We start from the raw sequence: 22520 nt of genomic DNA on the forward strand, positions 1-22520 counted from the left end.
AAAAATCTGAATAGAAATCATTGAAAAAGTAAAGAAACAAGAGTCTAACAAACCAGCATGACACACAGGGATCTCTATTTGGACTCAGTGGATATGGTAGAAACTAAGGAAACAAGTTGATGTTGTGCTACTTCTAAAAACAGGTGCTAGTTGCATAGCTGGAGACATATTTTAACAAAGCTTCTGTTTTGTAATTATGCAGTTATTGTAATTTCGGATTTCATAATTGGTGAATTATTTTGTAATTCTCTAATTAAGTTGCTATGCATTGCTTAGGAAGTGCATTTAGAACAAACCACTTTTAACAACTCGTTACACACATAAGTAGCTTCTCAACTGTTTTATAGTTTGTCTATAGCTTTTTCGCTCAAATTCTTCTACAAAACTTCAATACTACCCTTCATTATTGTTTGCATGTATAAAGACACGTCCCTTTTGAGTCAAAGAGATACTAGTTGTCTAAGAGGCCTGCTATGGTGTTTTTCAGTAGTTAGATACACGAAGAACCCAATAGGAAAAAGGTAGTTCACGAAGTGTGTAGAGAGTTGCTACACCCATATTTAGAAACCACCTCAGTGCAAACTTTACCTATCCTCAAGTTTAATACAAGCTTTTTAGTGTTTAATTTCATAGGTTGATCCACTAAAAGGATTTGCTCATGTGGGTGCGTACGGACAAACATAGATAGGTAGATATGTACACACACACACACGTTTTTTTACGAAAACAATTTCAGTGAACCACACATGTGCCCACAGCCGGCTTTTGGCCAGCTGTGGGGCACGCCTGGTTTAAAACAGTAGTTTCTTCATAAATTAGGAGAAGATAAGTACTGAGAATGCTTCAGTATAAATCTTTATTTTGAGTCCAAATAGAGATCTCTGTGTGTTTAACATGCTGGCTTGTTTGAAACTTGTTTCTTTACTTTTATCAGCGATCTTTATTCTCATGTTTTGATTTTTAAACCAGGCATATGCCCTGTGGGCATGCGCCTGGTTTGCTGAAATTGTTTTCGTAAAAACGTGTGTGTGCGTGTACCTACCTACTTATGTTTGTTTGTCCGTATGCACCGACGTGAGTAAAAACGTTAAAGATGATAAAAAGCAGCTAGCATATAAGAATTGAAAGCTAAATTAAGTCTGTATAAGCTTCTGCACACATAAACTTTGTTTTGAGGTGGTTTCTTCTCGGTGGTCTGAAACATGGGTATGGTGACCCTTCATATACTTCTTGAACGGTCTTCCCTTTTGGTTTTTTAGAAGTTTAACAACTTTATAACAACACTAAAGGCCTCTTAGGCTACCAGAGATAGCGTATCCTTCGGGTTGAAAGAAGGGTGTTACCCGAACTTACGCAAACGAAAATAAATGGCAGCCTCAAGGCTTTCTCTATACAATTTGCATGAGAATAAATGATAGACACACTATAAAACAGTTGAGAAGATACTTCTGTGTATAATTTGCAGTTTAAAGTGGTTTGTTATAGTTACGCTTTCTTAGCAGTGCATAGCAATGTAATTACCAAATTACAAAATAATTCATTTATTTTTAAATGTGCTAGATTAGAATATTTATAAATTCTAATTATATATTTGAATTAATAATAACTATAGGTGTATAACATGAATATAAACTAAATTATATACATGGCTGATTAATTTAGTTAGAATGGGATAGTATTAATTGCATGAGTGCCTGGTTTTTAGAAGTAGCACAACATCAACCTGTTTAAAATTATTTTAACACTAGTTTGTTTATTTTTTATAAATATGGATACCTAACATGATAATTAGAAGTGCTGGTGGTGCTTGATATTACTCGGTATCAAGTCAGTCATCACGTATATTAGTAGTTAGCTAATACTTTCAGTGCTATTAAACACCAATGTATTGTGTCCTTACTATTGAATGTATACTTTGTACTACACAGCTTTGATATATCCAACTATAGGCAACATATGCGTAGGTAACACGCTGGGGTAGCAGTTATATGGCTTCAGTTAGGTGATCACAATAAGTTGAGTACCCTGTGGTACACAACAACATTGCTGCTCTTAATATACTGTGGTTAATATAATGTAAATAATAAGGTTTCCAAATGAACATGTTAATGTGAATAAATACGTAGGATACTTATCAACACATATTAACATGTTGTTTTTACCCTTGCAGAGACTAAGTCAGAAGATCAATGGCAAAGTGAACCTAAAAGACGCTAATGTTAACATTGCAATATGCATTTAAAAATAGGTCATGGACATGAAGAAAGACATATGAGGGAAAGTTATGTAGTTTTTATCCCCAAAAGTACTTGTCTGTATGCGTGACAATTCAAAATTACAAAGCACTGTAACTTTCGAAGCATCCATCTCATGCTTCTAGTTGTGATGTAGCAAGGATTAATGATAAGTATGGTTTACGGTGAGGCTAAAACTAGCCATATAAATGACTTTTCGGTAAGGAAACATGCAAACCTGTTTATGAAATGATCCATGACAAGACGGTGGTTGCTTCTATCGCTTTACGACAAATTCTGTTTGCTCTGCCAGTAAAATTATCAGACTATATAATATTTATCATAATACACATGAGTACAAATGCAATTAAAGTAAAACATGTGCAATAGTAATGCATCTTACTGTCGTTCATCGCCTCATAACCACAAGTAAACAAAAAAATAGGAATTTTCAACTAGAGTAGGGACCATAGCACATTACTGAAACAAGCTGGAATAGTCCATGATATTAAATCACATTAAAACAAAAAGAAGTGTTTTGTCCCTACTGTGCTCAAGATACCATAATGGAAATGCACAGTAGGGATACAACACTTCTTGTCAGTAGTTTTACTGGTGTGCCATGGTCCCTACTTAACTTGCCGTTTTCTTTTCTATAGGAATGACAATTATTAAGGAGAAAATTATATTGTTTAATTATTTAGCTATACATGCACAGTTAAAAATATTTGTGTTGATTAATCATTAACTCGATGCGAATACTCTACAGGGAAATGTGTTTGTAGCTGAAACAGGGAAACTCATAATGTAGCTGTACTCTTATCAGCGCTGGAAGTGGGCCGGATAACCTGGGAAATCCGGGTCATTCGGGTCACCTTTTTACCGGGTCGAGTGGGTCTCATCCGCGAAATAAATTATCCGGATGTGACCCGGATAATTAATTAGATCACGTGAACTTGAAATATGGCTTCTGGTCGAGCATCAGATTTGTGCGAAAGAGCGGCACTGTTGAACATTGCATCTGAGCTGCCATCTGCTGGTGTTCATTCTGAACTGTGTGATACTATATCTCCTCAAACTGTTACAAAGCGTGTGGTGTCGGGAGAGTTGGTTCTTAAAATTAACAAGAAGTCAAAGGGCAGTCGTGCTTGGGACCAGTTTCGTCTTGTTTGGGATCCAGTGAAGAATGAGCAAGTACGTGGTGTTGCTTGTTGTAGTGTGTGTAAGTCCTGTCTTCTTTATGAAAGAATGGCAAATGGAGAAGAAAAATCACTAGGCACAAAGAATATGCTGGACCATTAAAAGAATTGTACTCCATCTTGTAGTGATAGTAGTGTTGCGAGTGGTAGTAATAGCAGCTGTGCCAGCAAAGTTGTAAAAAGGGTTCCTGGCATGAAGACAGTGACACTAGATAGCTTTGTGAAATGCACTGGGACGAAGGTAGGTGAACATACCAAAATGCTGATTCGTAAACGGACTGCCACTCTTGTTGCTGCCACACAATTGCCATATCGTTTTGTTGAGCAAGAATCACTGAAAGACTGCTCAGGCATTTGTAGATTTAGGTGCAGATTATGGGCACGTTCCTGCTTCAGAGTTTATTGCAGGATGTAAAACAGTTCGAAGTGATATTGTTAAGACGTTTGGCCAGATACAAGGTAGCATTAGAGAGTTGATAGCTGGTCCATCAAAGCTAGGTGCAGTTTCCTTTGTTAGTGACCTGTGGTCAGATAGTGTTGTACAGTGCTCATATCTAGATGTAACCTTTTCTGGATAGAGGAATCCGGTCCAGATAAAAGACAATGGGCTATTATACATGCTATGTATGCCTGTAAATTCTTTCCTGAGACAAAGGCAGCTGACCACATCCAGGTAGCCTTAGATAGGATTCTAATTGAAGCTGGGCTAGAAGCAGAGAATGTGCCATGCACCACTGATAAAGGTGCAAACATGGTAGCTGCAAGTGTCACATTAATTGTGCATGCCACCATTTGTCCACCTCTATCAATACAGGATGGGAAAGGTCTTGTGGGGAGAGCACTGAATTGTACTCATTGAATGAATGTGCTGATTGCCTTGTAAAGTTTGTTAAGAAATCAGGTGGGATACAGTATAACTTGCCAGCCACCTTGAGAAGTGGTGGAAAGACACAACCATGGTGTAGTTTGATTAGCAAGTTTTCTTCTATTCTTACTAGCTTTGATGCTTTGAGGCCACTTTTGAGGGATAGAAAGAGAGATGACTTGTTAGTTAATATAGGTATAGTACTATTAGAGGAGGTGCTGAAGATACTGCAAAAGGCTGAGGCAATGTTTGATATTTTGGAATATTCTTACATTGTCACTCTTCAATCTGTTTTGCCAGCATACTACTTGCTTCGCAATTACTGGTCAGAGCTGCCAACCACTGACTGTGCTGCAGAACGTATCCTCAAAAGGAATTTGGTCATGGCTTTGGATGAGAAGATGTGGATGGACATAACTACCCTGCATGTTGCAGCATCTTATCTTGACCCATCCTTGAAATCTTTTTCATTCGTTAAGGATGGTAAAGAGCGGAGGAATCTACTTGAGCAGGCAGTACAAGCTGCACGGGAGAATGCAATGCATTCTAATGGCATTCTTGTCAGTGATGATTCAGACACTAGTGACCTTGAAGACATGACAGTCACAGCAGAATGCCCTGATAATGAAACATCTACCAAGAAAGCAAAATATGACCCATTTGCTGAATTTAGAAATCTGGCTTCTGGTACCACTAAAAGTAGTGGCCATGGATCAGATTTTGAAGCTGATGTTGATGCAGAGTTCCATCGTTACAACTCTATAACTGTTGTAGATTTACAGCAACCTGATGCTGTGAGGTCGGTATTTGATCCTTTGTTGTGGTGGGGACAGCAGAGTTTTAACGTTTCGATTTTGAGTTGTTTGGCACGGAAAGTGTTAGTCATACCAGCATCTAGTGCTGAGTCTGAGAGGCATTTTAGTGGGGCATGGCGTATTGCACGGAAAGATAGGAACCACCTAAAGGATGATGCTGTGGAATCCACTGTTGTCTTTTATGAAGCTGTTAGAAAAGGGATAATCTAACTGTACATGGACAAGACGTTATCAATTTTAATGATTTTTGTACAATCAATTAGCAAATTACAGATTTTCAATTGTATCTTAATTTATATCTCTCATTTTACAATACAATTAAAAATATAAAAACTATCATGTGGGTCAGAAGTGGGTCACATCCACATTGGTTTGTGGGTCAAGTAGGTCAACAGGTGTCACCCACTTCCAACGCTGACTCTTATAGTACATGGTGAACAGTTTGTACGTACTTGAATTCGCCACAAAGTGACTTGTAACTTAACTAACTCTACAGAAAGAATTGCAAGATAGCTTAATTAACTTTATACAAGGTAGTTTTCTTGTAGGTGATCCCTCTACAGGGTGACATGTTTCTACTGAACTCTCTACAAGGTAACGTAGTTCTATCTGATCTCTGTACAGGGTGAATTGCTTCTAACTCATCCTTCTACAGGGTGATATAATATATATATACCACACCTGTGGTTGAGATCAAAAGCGCCGCGCTGTGGTATATAACTGATATACCACGGCAAACTGTGGCATATAACTGATATACCACACTTTGTGGCTACGCTTACCATATATGGTGTAACTTCACACATTCCACGAAATCCTTATCTAAATGGTAAACAAGTCTCTAATAACAAGCGCCTAAATCAACCAACAATTATTCATCTCAGAATCTGGAACAAGTTTCGATGAACTCCGGTCTCCTTCGTGGATAACTCACTAATAGCGATGACTATGTGGGCATGGCACTATCAAAAGTGTAAAACGTCTGATCCATCAAGAATTTCTATTGATTTCCATCTCCAGGAGGTGCTGTTTCACTATAACTTACAATCTATAATCGTTTTCATCAACTGGGGTGTAGAATATAACAGTTATAACACCTAAAGTTCCATGATCATACCATTCAGATTACTGCTAAGGCTAATCGTCTCTTGGGGATTACTAGGAAGTCCTTTGAATATTTGGAGCCAGATATGTTAGTGAAACTGTTTGTGTCAATAGTACGGCCCACACTGGAATATAGTAACTCTGTGTGGGGGCCACCATTTATTTTGGATCAGAGAAAGATTGAGAAAGTCCAACGAAGAGCTACCCGTTTGTTACCAACACTGGCTGATAAATCCTACTCTGAAAGATTATCCTTACTACAATTGCCATCCTTAACTCATCGACGACTAAGAGGAGATCTTATTTTGTTATATAAAATTCTAAATAATTATTTTAGTTCAGACTTTCACAACTTCTTCACTTACACTAAAACCATAACAAGGGGACATCAATTTAAGTTATTTAAATCATTTTCAAGATTAAAATGTAGATCTGAATATTTTTTAATAGGATTCTCAATGGCTGGAATGGCTTACCTGACTATGTTGTAAATGCTAATTCAATTAATTGTTTTAAATCATTGTTAGATTCTCACTTAACTAATTCTAGATTTATTTTTGTATAGCCATCTTATGATTGTACTAATTTTGTGTTGACCCGGTATACAGGCAGTGCCTTTACCGGTAATTAATAATACTAATACGATTACTTGGGATATGACTAAATATACGCACTCTCACTCGAGCGCTGCGCGCTCTCGTGAATCGTGCGTATATTTTAGTCATATCCCTCGTAAGCGTGTTATAACTATAATATATATATATATATATATATATACAGTACAGCTCAAAGGTAATGTTGCTAGTATACACATGTGAGTGATGCTCATATCTTCTAGCTGGATCATTCTTTTGCAATGTACTGTATAATACCTGTGGAATATCGCATGGATATGCACTAGCCATGCGAGAAACTCGCCACACATGAGAACACTCGCCACTGAGATTAGTGACTTCATACAGCACTTAAAACACATAAACATTAATTGTGTGATCAGTGCCATAATTATGTTCGTGCAAACCTAGCTTGCTAATTATACAGTAGAATACAATAAACACACACTGGGCCCGCAGAATGCAATGGGTGGAATATTTACGAAAACGAAAAAAAATCCGTAAATTCTTATGCGCTTGTTTCGCAATGAAGGAAAGTGATAACACCAACAACCTTGGTAGCATTGTAATCCCAAAAGCAAGAGCAGTTCCAAAAGCTTTGTTTCGTGTCAGTACTGTCAAGGAGACAGAAGATATCAGCATTAGTCTGCCTTGCGTTGGATGAGCGGTTCACTATCGCTTTTTCTCACATTCGTTCACCTTCACCAGTCCCCAGTAGATGTAGGAAAGGCCTTGAAGACAAAACTTACCTGGCAATGGATTTACTTGTTCATGGCGAATTTGATGGTGCAAGTTGCATCTTGGTAGAGGACTACATCCGTATGTTATGATTGTTTTATTAAATGCCTGTAGTTTATTATCACTGTACAAATTGACTTTTTGCTGTTAGCACTTTGTAGTGCTGTAACTTCAAAATTTCTTGGCTTCTAGAGTTGAAACTTCGGTTAACCATTCGTTTAACTATCTAGATAAAGAATATATGAATTAGAAAAATGCACTAACTGGGGTTCTGTGGCATTACTTGGCGACCAATCCATCTAGGTTTACGGTAGCTACTGCTAGCTACAGTTCTGACTGTAGTCCATGACAGAGTCGAGGTCAAGTCAGTAGCTAAGTGACCAAGTATTCGTTAGCTACAACACAGGCATTGCAATAGGAGACTTCACAGCTGGCGGAACTGAGCCAGCGCCACCTCCCAAGACCATAGGTGAGACCTGTTATCTGGTCTTGCGTGACACTCTCGAGTAAAGTTAGCATTACTGTAGCCTTGCTGCATCCACGTGGGTTACTTGAGCACACCTCACGTGCATCATGCATGTACATGTAACGTTACCCATTAGCTGTACTGTATATATATAAAGCTGACCTTTCTACAGGGTGATTTGAAATGTAGCTGTCTCTTCTACATAGTGACTTGTTTTTAGCTGAGCTTTCTACAGGGTAACTTGTTTCTAGCTAATCTCTTTACATGGTAATCTATTTCTAGCTCTGCCTATAGGGTAACTGTTTCAAGCAAATATCTCTACAGGTTGACTTGTTTCTATCTGATCTCTCTACAGGGTGATTTGTTTCTAGTTGATCTTTCTACTGGGTGATTTGAAATGTACCTGATCTTTCCACAGGGTAACATGTTTCTAGCTGAATTTTCTACAGGATGACTTGATTCTGTCTGATCTCTCTACAAGGTGATCTGCTTATATCTGATCCTTCCACAGGGTGATATGATTCAAGCTGACCTTTTTGCAGGGTGATTTGAAATGTATCTGATTTTTCTACACAGTGACTTATTTCTAGCTGATCTCTCTACAGGTTAACTGATCTCTCTACTGGGTGACTTGTTCTGACTTATCGCTGTACAGGGTGATTTGTTCAAGCTGATTTTTCTACAGGGTGATTTGAAATGGAGCTTATTTTTCTACATAGTGACATTTTTTTTAGCTGAACTCTCTACAGGGTGACTTGTTTCTATCTGATCTCTATACAGAATGATGTGTTTCAAGCTAATCTCTCTACAAGGTTTTATGTTACTAGTTGATCTCTCTACAGAGTGAGTCTTTTCCAACTGAATACTGTAAAGGGTGATTTGTTTGTAGCTGAACTGTCTACTGAGTGATTTGCTTGTAGCTGTACTTTTCACAGGGTGACTTGTAATGTCACTCAAGGTGACTTGATCAAGCTGATCTGACTACATAATATCTTGTTTCCAGCTGATCTATCTACAGAGTGATTTTTTTTCTAGCTGATTTCTCTACAGCATGATTTGATATTTCTACAGGGTCACTTGTTTCTAGCCAATTTCTTTACAGGGTGGATTGTCTGTAGCTGATCTATCTACAAGGTGACTTGTTTCTAGCTGAACTCTCTACAGGGTGACTTGATTCTCTTTGATCTCTTTACAAAATGATTTGTTTTTTCCTTCAATTGGGTAATTAGTTTCAAGTTGGTCTTTTTAAAGGGTGATTTGAGATGTAGCTGATCTTGCTGCAGGATGACTTGTTTCAAGCTAGCTGATCTCTCTACAAGGTGTTTGGCTCTACAGGGTGACTGGTATCTTATTTACCTACCAGGTGACTTCGTTTTTTTGCTGAACTCTCATTGTTTTTCAAGCTGGTCCCTCTACAGAGTGATTTGTGCCCAGCAAATTTCTGATAACAGGATTTGTTTCTAACTGAATGCTGTACAGGGTGATTTGCTCATCTGCCCACTGAAAGATTTGTCTGTAGCTGAACTCTCCACAGGGTGACCTGAAATGTAGTTGGAATCTCTAAAGGGTGATTTAATCAAGCTGATCACTCCACAAGGTGCCAGCTGATCTCTCTAGTGTGATTAATTTTGTTTCTGGCTGATCTCTACAAGAATAACGTGATTCTAACTGATATTTCTATAGGGTGATTTTCTTTCTACAGGATACTTCGAAATGTAGCTGATCCTACTACAGAGTGACTTGTTACTAGCTAGTAGGCTTGTGCCAATTATGCCAGCATAATTTCGAGCATAATAGGCTAGCAAAAGCATCAAGCATTATGCCAGCACAATAGGATGATTTTCAAGACTTTAATTAAATTTGCAATACGTGGCAAAATACAGCAAAACATGAGTGCACTACGCCTTAATACTGCATTTAAAATCAAGAAAATGTGCAATGTTATTATTTTTACTGTTTCTTGGCTGATTATTTACACATCACAGAAAAAAAGATCAAGATGCTCTAATAGAGCCGTCACTTACTCCAATACAACAGTCAGGAAAGACTGATATACTCTAATAAAACAGCCAACTATAGAGCATAATCTTGAATTTGAAAGCATAATTTTGAGCATAATAGCCTGAATTTTAGAGCACTGCTTAAAAGCGTGCGTGTAATTGCATGCGTGTTATTTGCATATTTGCATGTGTGTTATTTGCATGTGTGTTATTGCATGCATGTTATTTGCATGCATGTTATTGCATGCGTGTTATTTGCATGAATGATATTTGCATGTATGTTATTTGCATGCGTGTTATTGCGTGTTATTTGCATGCGTGTTATATCATGCATACTATTTGTATGCGTGTTATTTGCATGCGTGATATTGCATGAATGTTATAATCACAAGCTATTATGGGTGCTGTTTGCCTCTTTGCTTATTACCATTGTTATTACATGTTTAGCTTTATCTGCGATAGCAAGTATTTGGTGTTTTACAGGATACAAAACTTGATAGCTTGTGCATTCAACTCCCTTTATGTGCAACTGCTATGCCATCCAATTCCCTCAGTTCCCTCTGCCTCTGCACAGCTTGTTCATGTCAAGAAATCTGTCATTCCATGCTGTCTTAATGATTTTCTTCATTGACTGAACTGCTGCCTCTGCCTTACCTTTGTTTGGGGATAGTGTGGCATGGATGTTTGATGATGGAATCCCCAATGTTGTGCAAATGCTTGAAATTCTTTAGCAATAAACTGTGGGCCATTATCTGACCAGAACACTTCTGGAACAGCTGTCCTACTAAACAGTTCAGTGAGTCTAGCGACTATGTGGCTGACTGTGATGTCCCTTCCTATAAGGATTATTGTGGGTCAATCCCTGTGGCTGTTCACTACCATGAGAAAATATTTCCCTGCATGGTAGCAAAAATCAGCTGCAATCTCTTGAAATAGCCATAGTGGTTTGGGCTTGTATATAATTGGCTCCTTTGGCTGTGATGGAGGTAGTCCTGGCATTGCTTACATGCTAGTATCATTTGGTCTATGTCATGGTCTATGCCTGGCCAGTACACAGTTAAGTGTTGTGGATCCCTGGTGACCCTAGTGAAGCTGTAACGATACTTGTCTACACAGGGAACATGGTATAACCAGTCTACATCCATACAATATCAGTTCCTCCTCTACTGAGAGGTGTTGGCGGACTTGCCAAAATGGCTTGGTCTTTTCTGGTAGCATGTGTCAGTGGTCTGGAAACCATTCCATAATTGTGACCTAATTTTAGAAAACTGTCGATCTACGTACAATAGTACTTTTTTTAATCAAACACATTTAAAAATAATGGGCAAAAAATGCAAGCTCCAGAAAAAAAAATTATGCAAGTTTTTATTGCTTTGGTAGTCGATGAATTGACATTGTTCCCCTATTCATAGGGAGTTACGTAGTTTCATCTTCATACAAAGGTAGGTTTCTGAGTTGCAGATGTTTGTTTATGTTGCAGTGATGAAAGAATTTATGACCATTTTATAACCATTTTTCTTCAAGAAGTTTGCCTTCTTTCTGGAGCACAGACAAATATCTTTGGCAAAAGCTATACCTTGGTGGATTCACAAATTCATGGCAAATGTAATGAGCAAAAATTCAACTTCATACACCATTTTATTAGTAACTTATGATGGTTTATGTAAGCCCCTGTAGAATATTTTCGCGATGTCTTCTGTACATATTGACTAATTCACTTGTCCGGTTGTCTACTGCTGTATTTCCCACACTTCTTAACTCATGAAGCTGAAACTTAGCCAATCCATTCCTCTGTTCCTGTAGACAACAAAGAACCAATAAAACAAATTTTGATAATTGTGCGTATATTGATGGTTTTCTAAAATTAGGTCACATAATAATTTATACTGTTTCATCTATTGAAAACTGTTGTCTTCTCTGGGTTGTTCGCACAATTCTTGCAAACAAATGCTCTCCGTCTTGCTCTGGTGGAGACTTCTGATCTCTGCTGCTGAAAGATCTTGGTCACTGCCCTCAGCCAATAATTCTTCTGGGGTAAAGATGCTAACTGGGCTCCTAGATAAAGCATCTGGGACCTAGTTTGTTGCCCCCTTATGCCATATGGTCTTAAAATTAAATGCCATGATCTTCATGCGCATGTGCTGTAGCCTCGGGTTCTCTATCTCATCTAGTCTGTGGCTGTTCAGAATTGGTTCAAGTGGATTGTGATCTGTCCACACTTCAAACTGTGGCAATCTTGTCAAAAACATGGTGCACTTCCATATGGCCCACACCACAGCCAACAGTTCCAATTGTATGACTAAGTATTGCGACGCTGTATCTGTCAAATAGCACGACCCAGCTTGTACCAAAGTGCCATGTACCATCTGCTCCCTGCTGCTGTAGTACAAACCCCAAACCTTGCCACTCCGTAGCCTTCATGACTGCTTGGTCATGCTCTACTGTCCATAAGAACTCTTTTTTTTTGTGCTGAGTAGTGGGAGAAATGGTACCATAAGCCCAACAATTGCATTGGTACCTGAGGCTAACTGATTGACTAGGCCCATAAAGGCTTGCAGTTCTGTACAAGTGGTGGGTGTGGGATACTGAATAGCTGCTGTGATTAAGGAGGCCAACTGGTTTCCCTCTGGGGACAGACGAAAACCTGCGAAGGTAACCTCTGTACAACAGAACTTCCATTTCTCCTTGTTGATAGAGATTTGCCTTTCCTTACAACGCTGTAAAAACTGCTTAACATGAATCACGTGCTGCTGTGGATCCTTGTCAAAAATAGTATAAGTATCATCTACTATTCTGCGATATCCTGTCAGTCCCTCCGACACTTCTGCCATATGACAATTATAGTACTCTGCTATTGACGAGAGCCCATATGGAGCCAACAAATACGTGAATCTCCCATAATGGGAATGAGAGTTGTAAGTTCGTCGCTCTCGCTTGCTAAAGGACATTGATGGCAGCCTTTGGCGGCATCGATAACTGTGAAGTATTTGGCCTCCTGTGCAGCAATGTCAGCCACAGCTTCAGCTGGGGTAGGGAACATGTAATGTTCCTTCACAACAAATTTGTTCAACTTGGACAAATCCAGACACATCCTAACACATTGTGTACCTTTCTTAGGGGTAAAAACTATTGGCACACACCACCGTATGGCCTCTGAGACTGGTGTAATGATGCCTTGCTGCTGTAGCAAGTCCTTTTAACTTGTCCCTGTATGTGAAGGGTACAACACGTGGTGTTTTTTAACACAAAATGGGCCTCCTGAAGCCTGATATGGAATTGCTCCCCTTCCATCACCCGTACTTGGCCATCAAACATTGTTAGTTATTCCTTCATAATTTCCTCTGCTGCAGCCATCTTCGCGCTATCACTCCATGTGGTGGTTGTCTGTACTGCTGGGGATTTATTTGGCTGGTGATGGGTAGTGGTACGGAAGAATACCCAGACCCTTGGCTGCTTTCCATGATATGATAGCCCATGTGATTCCTGGGAGGAAGTGCAAAGTATCATGGTACTGCTGCTGTTGCAAACAAAATCTGACCGGTATGCATCCCAGAAGTGTCATGTTGTGGCCGTCCACCGATTTAGGCATCACTGTGGACGGCAGCAGGTTATTTGGATGGAAACCCAGGAATGTTAAGATGTCTTCCAGCTGAACAGATATCTGCACCAGCATCTGGAAATACAGTGAGCTCATGAGTGCCCATGACTGTGGATACTTGGACCTTAATTTTGGGGGCTGGTTCAGTGAGTTGTTGTGTTAACAGGAACAACTGAATGGCATGTTGATGATCAGTGTGGATAGCATTAGCTCCAGGTTTGGCAAGTGGGAGAGGCTGCTGTGTTTGCCTATTGCGATACACCTTGGAAAAATGTCTGACTTTGTGGCAGTGTGTACATAGTTGATTGTAGGCTGTGTATTGTTGGTGGCCTGCTTTGTGCCATGGTCCTCCACAGCCAGAACAAGTCTTCGATCTTGCTTGATATCATACGCGTACTGCTGCAATGATACCTGTTCCACTTCCGTGATATCTGAGCAGTGCTTCATAGCTGCTTCATGACTGTGGCAACACATGATTGTGGTTGCTAATGTGAGTTCCTTTTCTTTTAGCAGGTCTTCTATAGTGTCTGAGTCTCGTAAGCCCTCAATAATCTGATCTCTCAAACCCTTCTCTGCACATGCATATGAGCAGAACTTGCAGGTCTTAAGCAGTTCGCACAAAGCTATGAAAAAATTGTCAAATGACTCTCCCGCTTGCTTCCAAAATCTTCTAAGTTTCTCTGTTCTATGTTCTCATTTACATGACCATCTACGTATGCATGTATGGCTGCTATAATATCCTGGAGTGCCTTTATTTGATCTTCCATCAGGTCGAGACTTTGTACGATAGCCAGGGTGTCTCTCAAGAAAGAAAGCATAATGCCTCAACTTGTGTGCCGGGTTCTTCTTTTGCTAACTCAGATAGACTGCTATATAACTCCCACTGGTGGCACCATGATGTAAACTCTCTACCTCTGTCTACCTGAAGATCCAACTTCAACAAATCTCCTTGTCGGAATGTATAAGTTTGCTCCACCATTGTCTAGGAGAAAAATACAACAGAAAACTGATCAACTGTTGCAAGCACTCCACCTTATACGGTGCCTCTAACTGGCACCAGGGAATCAGAACTGGGGTTGTTATAGTCTGTGTAGCAGTTATAGTTAGCTCGCAGTGCCATGTAGGAACATATTGACGACGGCGTGTTCATATTAGGGCTGGGATGAATATTGAAATTTACCTTCGAATATTCACTTGTAAAATGTTCAAACATTCGAAGCTTTGATATGGCAGGCTTTTGGGTTATATTATATCACGGATCACCCCCACACCTTCGATGTCCCTAATATACAGTACTATCATACTGTATGATAGTAAGGAAACAATACATTGGTGATTGATAACATTGATAGTATTAGTTAACTACTAATGTATGTACATGATGACTGACTTGATATCAAGCACCACCAGCACCTCTACTTATCATGTTAGGTATCCATACTTATAAAAACTAAATAAACTAGTATAAAAATAATTTTAAAAATATGAACATGAAAGTAGAGATTACTGAAAAAGTAAAGAAAGAAGAGTCACACAATCCAGCATGTTTAAACAAACAGAGATTTCTATTTGGATGCAAATAAACGTTTATACAGAAGTATTCTCAGTACTAATCTGCCCCTGATTTATGGAGAAACTATTGTTTTTTCCTTTGTTTCTACCATATCCATTGAGTCCAAATAGAAATCTCTGTGTGTTTAACATGCTGGCTCATTTGACTCTTGTTTCTTTACTTTTTTCAGCTGTCTATATTCCCATGAATTATTATTTTTAATTATTTATTTTAATATTAGGCATATGCACATTATATGTAGTATGTTATCAATATTCTAATGCATTTAGTTTTGATTCCTCGAATTCCAAATGAAAAGTCAAGTGAGTTGTACTATATATTTTATGCATCTACTGTAAATTAGTACAGATATTATGTGACTGAATCTTGGAAAATCACTTATATGGTCATGCATGAAATAAAATTAATGTGACTGGATTTTAGAAAACTGATCCAAATCAAACTTTAGAAGTTTCAAAATAAACAATTTTAAAGATTTTGAACTATTATAGCTTGCCAAAGCAAGTGTGCATGCATGTGAAATGTATATAAGTGCTACATCAATTTATTAATTTTCAGACTAGCTACTTGCAGTGCTTGTAGTTGCTTGTAGAGTTCCCATCAAATAAGATAGAAAATCAGAGCAGTTGGCAGAGTGAAGTAGTATCGTGAGTGCTCATAAAGGGATTGAAGGTGGGGTGGAGTAGTGGGCAAGAGATTAGACTTCAAAATGGAGGCATACCTTGCTTAAAGTCCAGATACAATATTACAGTGCTGTGATAGCTCCTTAGTGGTTGATATGCAGCAGAAACCACACAGAAAATGTTTGTTTAACTATATGAGTTCATTCACAGGTACACCACTGATTCTCATGAAGTCAGGTCCTTCACCAGGCCAGAAGCCATCATTCGAACTTGCCACACCAACCAGAAAAGACCTCTGTTAATTAAAACCAGCATTGAGTATTTTGAGTAACACTGATGATGGTGGTGTTATATAGTTTGATTTTGCCTGATGTGTGATTTTGATCTATTTTGTAAAATTCAGTCACAATTATAAATAAATTTTAATGTTTAGAGTGTTGCTGCTTAGTGCAGAATCTAGTTTTAATAGTATTTTTAAAAAATCTTAAATTCAAGGAATTGAGAATTAATTAAACCATTATCAAGTGGATTAAATCATAAAGCTGATTATGTAACCATTGGTAAAAAATAAACCAATATAAGTGATTTTTAAAATTTTTGTCCCTTATGTAACTGCTGCACAACCTGATTCATCTCCTTAGGAAATGATACAATTACTATTGACGACTTTGATGCTGATTTAAGAACTATTATACAACAATGGGAAGGATCCTGGAAGGTTCTTGGTAATGTTCTAGACCTATCCAATTATGAGATTTCTACCATCTCAAAGGATTTTGCCTTACCCTTATGTCCTGAACAAATGCTTAGGAAATGGATGCAAATAGAGCAATTCCCAACTTGGGGTAAACTAGAAGATGCCATTAAGCTTACTATGATATTGCTAACATATGTGGATGGATCAAAAATCAGAAGTGCGTAAGATACAATAATTTTATAGCATAGGTAGTTGTGTCTGACTATATGCATAGCAGTGATCAAATTCATTTCAGAGGCCCACAAAATATGAAACTTTCTTTACAGCATAATGTACATGTATGTATGTATCACTCTGCATGGGCAGTTCAAAGTCACCGCCAGTGCTGTAATTTGTATATGGCACTGTTTCAGACTGTAGTGAGTGCATTATAACTTAAAATGCACTGGTTGTGGTTTTGTATACAACAATGAGTTCATTGTAAGGCACCAACCTCAGTGCAATATACAGATATTGCACTGGTTGCGGTTTTGCATTGCACAAGTGTGGCAGCCAAGACTGCTATGACTTCTCACCTAATAGGTGGGAACACCTTACAGATCACTTGAATTCTTTTATAGCCTAACACGTAAAAGTCGATTGTGGGCCACAACATCACCAATATTTATAATGTTAACCAAGCAGCCAATGACAATCGAAAAAGCCAACCTGTGGTGGCCACAACTCTAGTATACACACATATATATAAACATACTTATACTCCATACTAGTCTGGTGCCATCTGAGTGCAGATTAAACTGTAGTCCGCTTCAACAATGATTCAATGACTATTATATTACTCATCATTATGTTCAATTGTGGCAACCAGTTTTTGTCATGCCATGAGTTTCAGTGTGGATAGTAAGAATTAGACTGGTATTGTTTAATAGTTAGGATTTTTTTTATTCAAACAGTCTATTAGCTGCTTTTTTTTGCTCAAGAGAATCACAGGCAATCGAGTGATCACGTATGCTGAGCACTACATGATGAGAGTTAAACAGCGAATGTAGGTTAGTGCTATAGTCCATAGTGTACTAGTTTTCAATATCTCAGGTGGCTGAGATCATAGATATTAAATAATATTATATGCAGAGATACTGTAGAGAGAATGTCACTGCAGTGTTCGGCCTTGTCACCCACAATTGATGCTAGAAATCTGGCCTATATAAGAGGAGAAGCTGTCTTGTGAGGTTCTCCAAAGGTAAGTGGTATATAACAGTTATACAACATGCACTCGTGCTCTGCCTGTATAAATACAGGAGTCTAAGGCCCGTTGGGTTTGAAGGCAAGTGCATTTATATCAGGCAGAGCACTTGTGCCCATTGCATAACAACTATATAATGTGTAAAGATCTCAACTTCATTAATCACAGTTAATAAAGCTTTAGATTGCTAATAACTCTTCTTATTTGTTTGATTTTGCCAGTTCAGATTACATGCTAAGGAATATTGTAGAACCATTATCAGGTGTTCACATTATGCAGATGTGCTATTTTCAGGTGTCCTCATTAATTGGTTTCACTGTATACTTACACATGATTATTGTCGTAACTGATGTTATGGAAATGCTGTCAGGATCACAGCAATAAAACAAAGTACAATCTTGTACCTTAATCAATGATATTAATAGTTCTTGCATAATTTCCAACTGGCTCAGGTCATGTAATTAATGTATGCTATTAATAATTACATGAGCAAGGTGAAGTTGAAGTATTATCATTATTATAATTATGCATTACTACATATCACAGCAGATTTTTAAAGAGTTTGGGTTACAAATGATTTCCTTTCTAGCCAATCAATATAAGTCACCAGCTGTCTCTTCAACCTTGGCTTTGATGCTACCGGAAGAAGACAAAACTGCTTCAGATTTGTCTTCTGCATTCTGTGAAGAACCAAAGTAGGATATCTGTATTGTACTGAAAGATTACTAATCTGCTGCTTGTAAGATGTTTGATGCTTCTACACCAGCTAGTCAGGTTCACAATGTCAAAAAATACACTTTCGCTCAAAGTTTATGGAGATTAGCAAACCTATACATTTTTGGAAAGTTTAGAGCATGAGGAATCTGAAAATCAATGTTTACATGTGCACAGATTTCTGCAAGGTCGGAATTTTTTAATTTCAAAGTGACAGCTACTGTAATAAAATAAGAAAATTCTGATATACTGTATCAAGTTAAATTTGACGTAAAAGTTTAATAAATGAACTAAACAAATTTGCTGGTGGCATTTTTACACCTCTTTTCATTAGAGGTGAGACAGTTAATCATGAACACTTGAAAGTTTTTACAAAGGGAATAGAAGAACGTCTATTATACTGCAATAATTCAGGAATAATTTATAGTGAAAAAAATAATAATGAATATTCTGGATTATTTGAAGTACAGTGTATAACTGGTGTGAAGTATAACTAGTGCAAAGTATAATATGACTTCTACTAAAACAGTTCAAATCTAAAAAAGCTGAAAATTTAGATACTCTAATAGAGCAGTCGCTTAAAGGCAGTGACCTTTTGAGCCAATTTTTTGCTAATGTGCTTACGTATGTTTAGCATAATTAGCACTAGATGAATTTTGAAAGAATTTTAATTTTAAAAGTAATTGGAATTAGCTCTCTCCTTGAAGGGAAGTTTCATTTTTATATAAACAATGAATTCACCATGATCATCAAGAGCAATTTTATGCATCAGATAGACATGCACCAACAAGTTAACATTGATACATGATCTTGAAACTTAGTATCCACTGTTACCTAATTGTTAATCCAATGTAAATTTCCTTTACAATAACAGAATGATTACCATCTTTAAATAATCCAAATATTGCCATTGTTGATAGAGTGATTCTAATCCAGAGGATGACAAAGATCTGACCAAGATGTTTTAATGACAGGCTTACAAGTAACTGCTCCATGCTAAAATGCTAGTGCTATTGCAACGATTTACCTTGCACAGAACTGTGATTGTGTGGTACAGATGCACAAGTGACAGAGATTTATGCATACAAGTAGAAGGAAAATGAAAAATTTTAAAGTTGAATTACAATCAAAAGAGTAAAGAAACAAAGGAATTGCTAGAAAGTAGTGAAAGAAGAGAGGTTGCCTATACATCTGCAGATATACTAGTGGACATTTAATCCCTATACTTCATTCAGTCTATAACCAAGAATTAGGGATTAAATGTCCACTGCAGCATATAGGCAACCTCTCTTGTTCACTACTGTATAGACTGAAGTATAGGGATTAAATGCAGGACTAATATAATTATGACTGGTGAACCCGCGCATATACTGCATCAGAAGAAGAAGGGCACTTGGAAAACCATACGCCTGGACACATGCTCCAACTATCAATTATGTAGCAAAGAGGGAGGTAGCCATTACGATTCATTTTCAGTTATGCTTTTCACATTACACAGCATTGCAAACAAAGAACAGCATAAGAAGTGTCTCCACTATCAATCGTATTGCTATGGAAAATACCGGCGATAAGTTAACACAGCCACAGTTAAGCCGTACCATGTTATGTAGCATAAATTAACACCTTGCATTGTCAATGAAGAGAACTGGAACACAAAGGAGGACAAAGACAAGCCCATGATGCATGTATTGCACATCTGCAGTTGGCAAAATCAAGCCTGTATGTCAAATTATGCTTGGCTGTCAGTCAATCATTCAGTGTAAAATTCTTTTGAAAAGAAAAAATTCAAAACGCTATAGAAATTTTGTTGGAAGGGTTTGGGGTTAGTCTACAAGACATTTTTGAGTTTGGCTGTACCTAGTCAACATTGCAAAGCTGTCATGAAGGGAAATTGTGACTGGTTTTAGGGTGATATAATGAACTGGAAAAGTTCAATTCTGCATGATCCCTAATATATTGTACTATCGTACCGTATAATACATCGAAAATGACAACAGTGACAGTTCTGGTGATTGTTAGGTTCACATCTTTGAATTAACTGTAATAGATATAAATACATGTATATGTACATATGTACATAGCCATGATGTCTGTATACACAGCTGTACTCTACATCTCAGTGTTAATAATTTACTTATTCACTTTGTTTCATGAAATAACTATTAGCCAAATAAATTGCTTTTAAGTTTCTTAGCATTTTAGAGGCTATTAATGGACTCTATATGGGTGTGAGAACATAGAAATAATGCTTGTTGCAATTAAGAGGCTGATATATGCAGAAATTTGCACCATATGGACTGCTATTTTCAAACTGCTAATTAACTACTGTAACATGTAGGTGTCTGTATAAATGTAAGTTATAGTTATATCCCAGTATGAGGGTGATATCATTGTTATTACACTCGTCCTCGGCTCAGCCTCGGACTCGTGTAATAACAATGATATCATCCGAGTATACGGGATATAACTATTTTATATCCCAGTGCGCGGGAGTGCGCAGAAGTTTACGGATAGTAAATTAAGTTCCGGTTTGAATTCCTGTCACTGTGCTCAAGATTTCATCCGAATTGTGTGGAGATTCGTAGCTACAAGAGAGACCTTACATACTGCCTACAAACTGTAGCGAAGGGCGGTGTTATGAAGCAGCGGTTCCAGGTACGATTCGTCTTCGTCAGAAATTGGTATGGTGGTGTCGCGTGGTGTGCAAGAGAAAAATAAAGACCAACAAGTGGCTACCATAGTCCAAGATAGAACGATGAAGCTAGAGGAAGTTAGTTCTTCACCATAGAGACCGTTGGGAGTGATTGCTGGGGGTGATATAATGATTGCTGTACGAAAGAGACTGAGTGGCTCCGCAACAGGGTGATAAGTTAGTTATCACTGGGTGATAACTAATATATCATACAGTAGCAGCGCCGCTCTGTCTAGCTGTATGGTAGTTATAACCCAGCGCGGAGCTTTGATACTCCCACGCACTGGGATGTAAGTATTGATCTCCATGATCTAAGCTTTCTACTAATAATTATGTAGGCCCGTAAATTTTTAGCAAAGTTATATTTGACATAGTAAACTGTGTCAATGCATGCCACCAACTGGTGCAAAAGTGCTTATGGATCTGGTCAGGGTGAAGTCATAGTAGCCAATTGCTAATTAACAAAGTTCCTTTTAAGAGAGAATATTTTATGCAAATTATGATTATTCTTTCAAATCTAGTATTAGCTAATCTCCTGAAATTTATTCCTAACATAAGCAAACTAGCTAGGAGTTTCATAAAGATTGTTGCTACATTAACAATATGGACTCAAATTTGACTGCTTTATTAGAGTATGTGACTGCTCTATTAGAGTAACTTAATATTTTTCTGCTGTTTTTTTTGGTTTGAACTGTTTCAGTGATAGCCAAACTTATACTTTGCTCCAGTTATGCATAGATCTTATTAAATTAATCTGGAATATTCCACAATTCTTTTTGCTTATAACTATTCTTGAGTTATTGCAGCATAATGAATGCTCTTCTATTCTGTTTGTAAAAACTTCTAATTATTCATGATTAACTATCACCTCTAATAAATAGAGATGTAAAAATGTCATCAGAGAATTTGTTGAGTTGATTAATGAACTTTTAGGTCAAATTAAAATTAATATATTGGGAATTTCTTACTTTATTTACTGCCATTTTGAAATTTAAAATGCTGACCTTGCAGGAATCTGTTCAAATGTAAACATTGATTTTCAGATTTCTCATGCTCTAAGTTTTCCAAAAATGTATAGGTTTGCTAATCTCCATAAACTTTGAACAAAAGTACATAGTGAACCTGACTAAGCAGACAATGAGGAATTACCAACAGCAACTGGCATGCTCACAAATGACATGGCGGCTGTGGTGAAGGCAGAGGTTGGTGAGAATGTAGTCCAGAATAGTGTACTACCATCAGGCCAACTGTTAAGAAGCATGGGTACTCAATTTCATCACTGGAAGTGAAGTATGCTACCATGCTATCCCTACAAAACAGCTGAAAACAAGAGATCAAGAACAGT

The 22520-nt window shown here is 37.7% G+C and overlaps 1 protein-coding gene across 1 annotated transcript in view; it reads left to right on the forward strand.

Annotated features, from left to right (window-relative positions):
* LOC136247505 (uncharacterized) overlaps positions 1–22520 on the forward strand; it is a 224227-nt gene that overhangs the window by 40048 nt on the left and 161659 nt on the right. The window contains exons 5-6 of the mRNA XM_066039228.1: positions 15476–15508; positions 16471–16743. Coding sequence (XP_065895300.1) covers positions 15476–15508; positions 16471–16743 — 306 coding nt within the window. The remainder of the gene's footprint in view (positions 1–15475; positions 15509–16470; positions 16744–22520) is intronic.

This window comes from Dysidea avara, chromosome 2 (genome assembly GCF_963678975.1).
Source record: "Dysidea avara chromosome 2, odDysAvar1.4, whole genome shotgun sequence".
NCBI lineage: Eukaryota > Metazoa > Porifera > Demospongiae > Dictyoceratida > Dysideidae > Dysidea > Dysidea avara.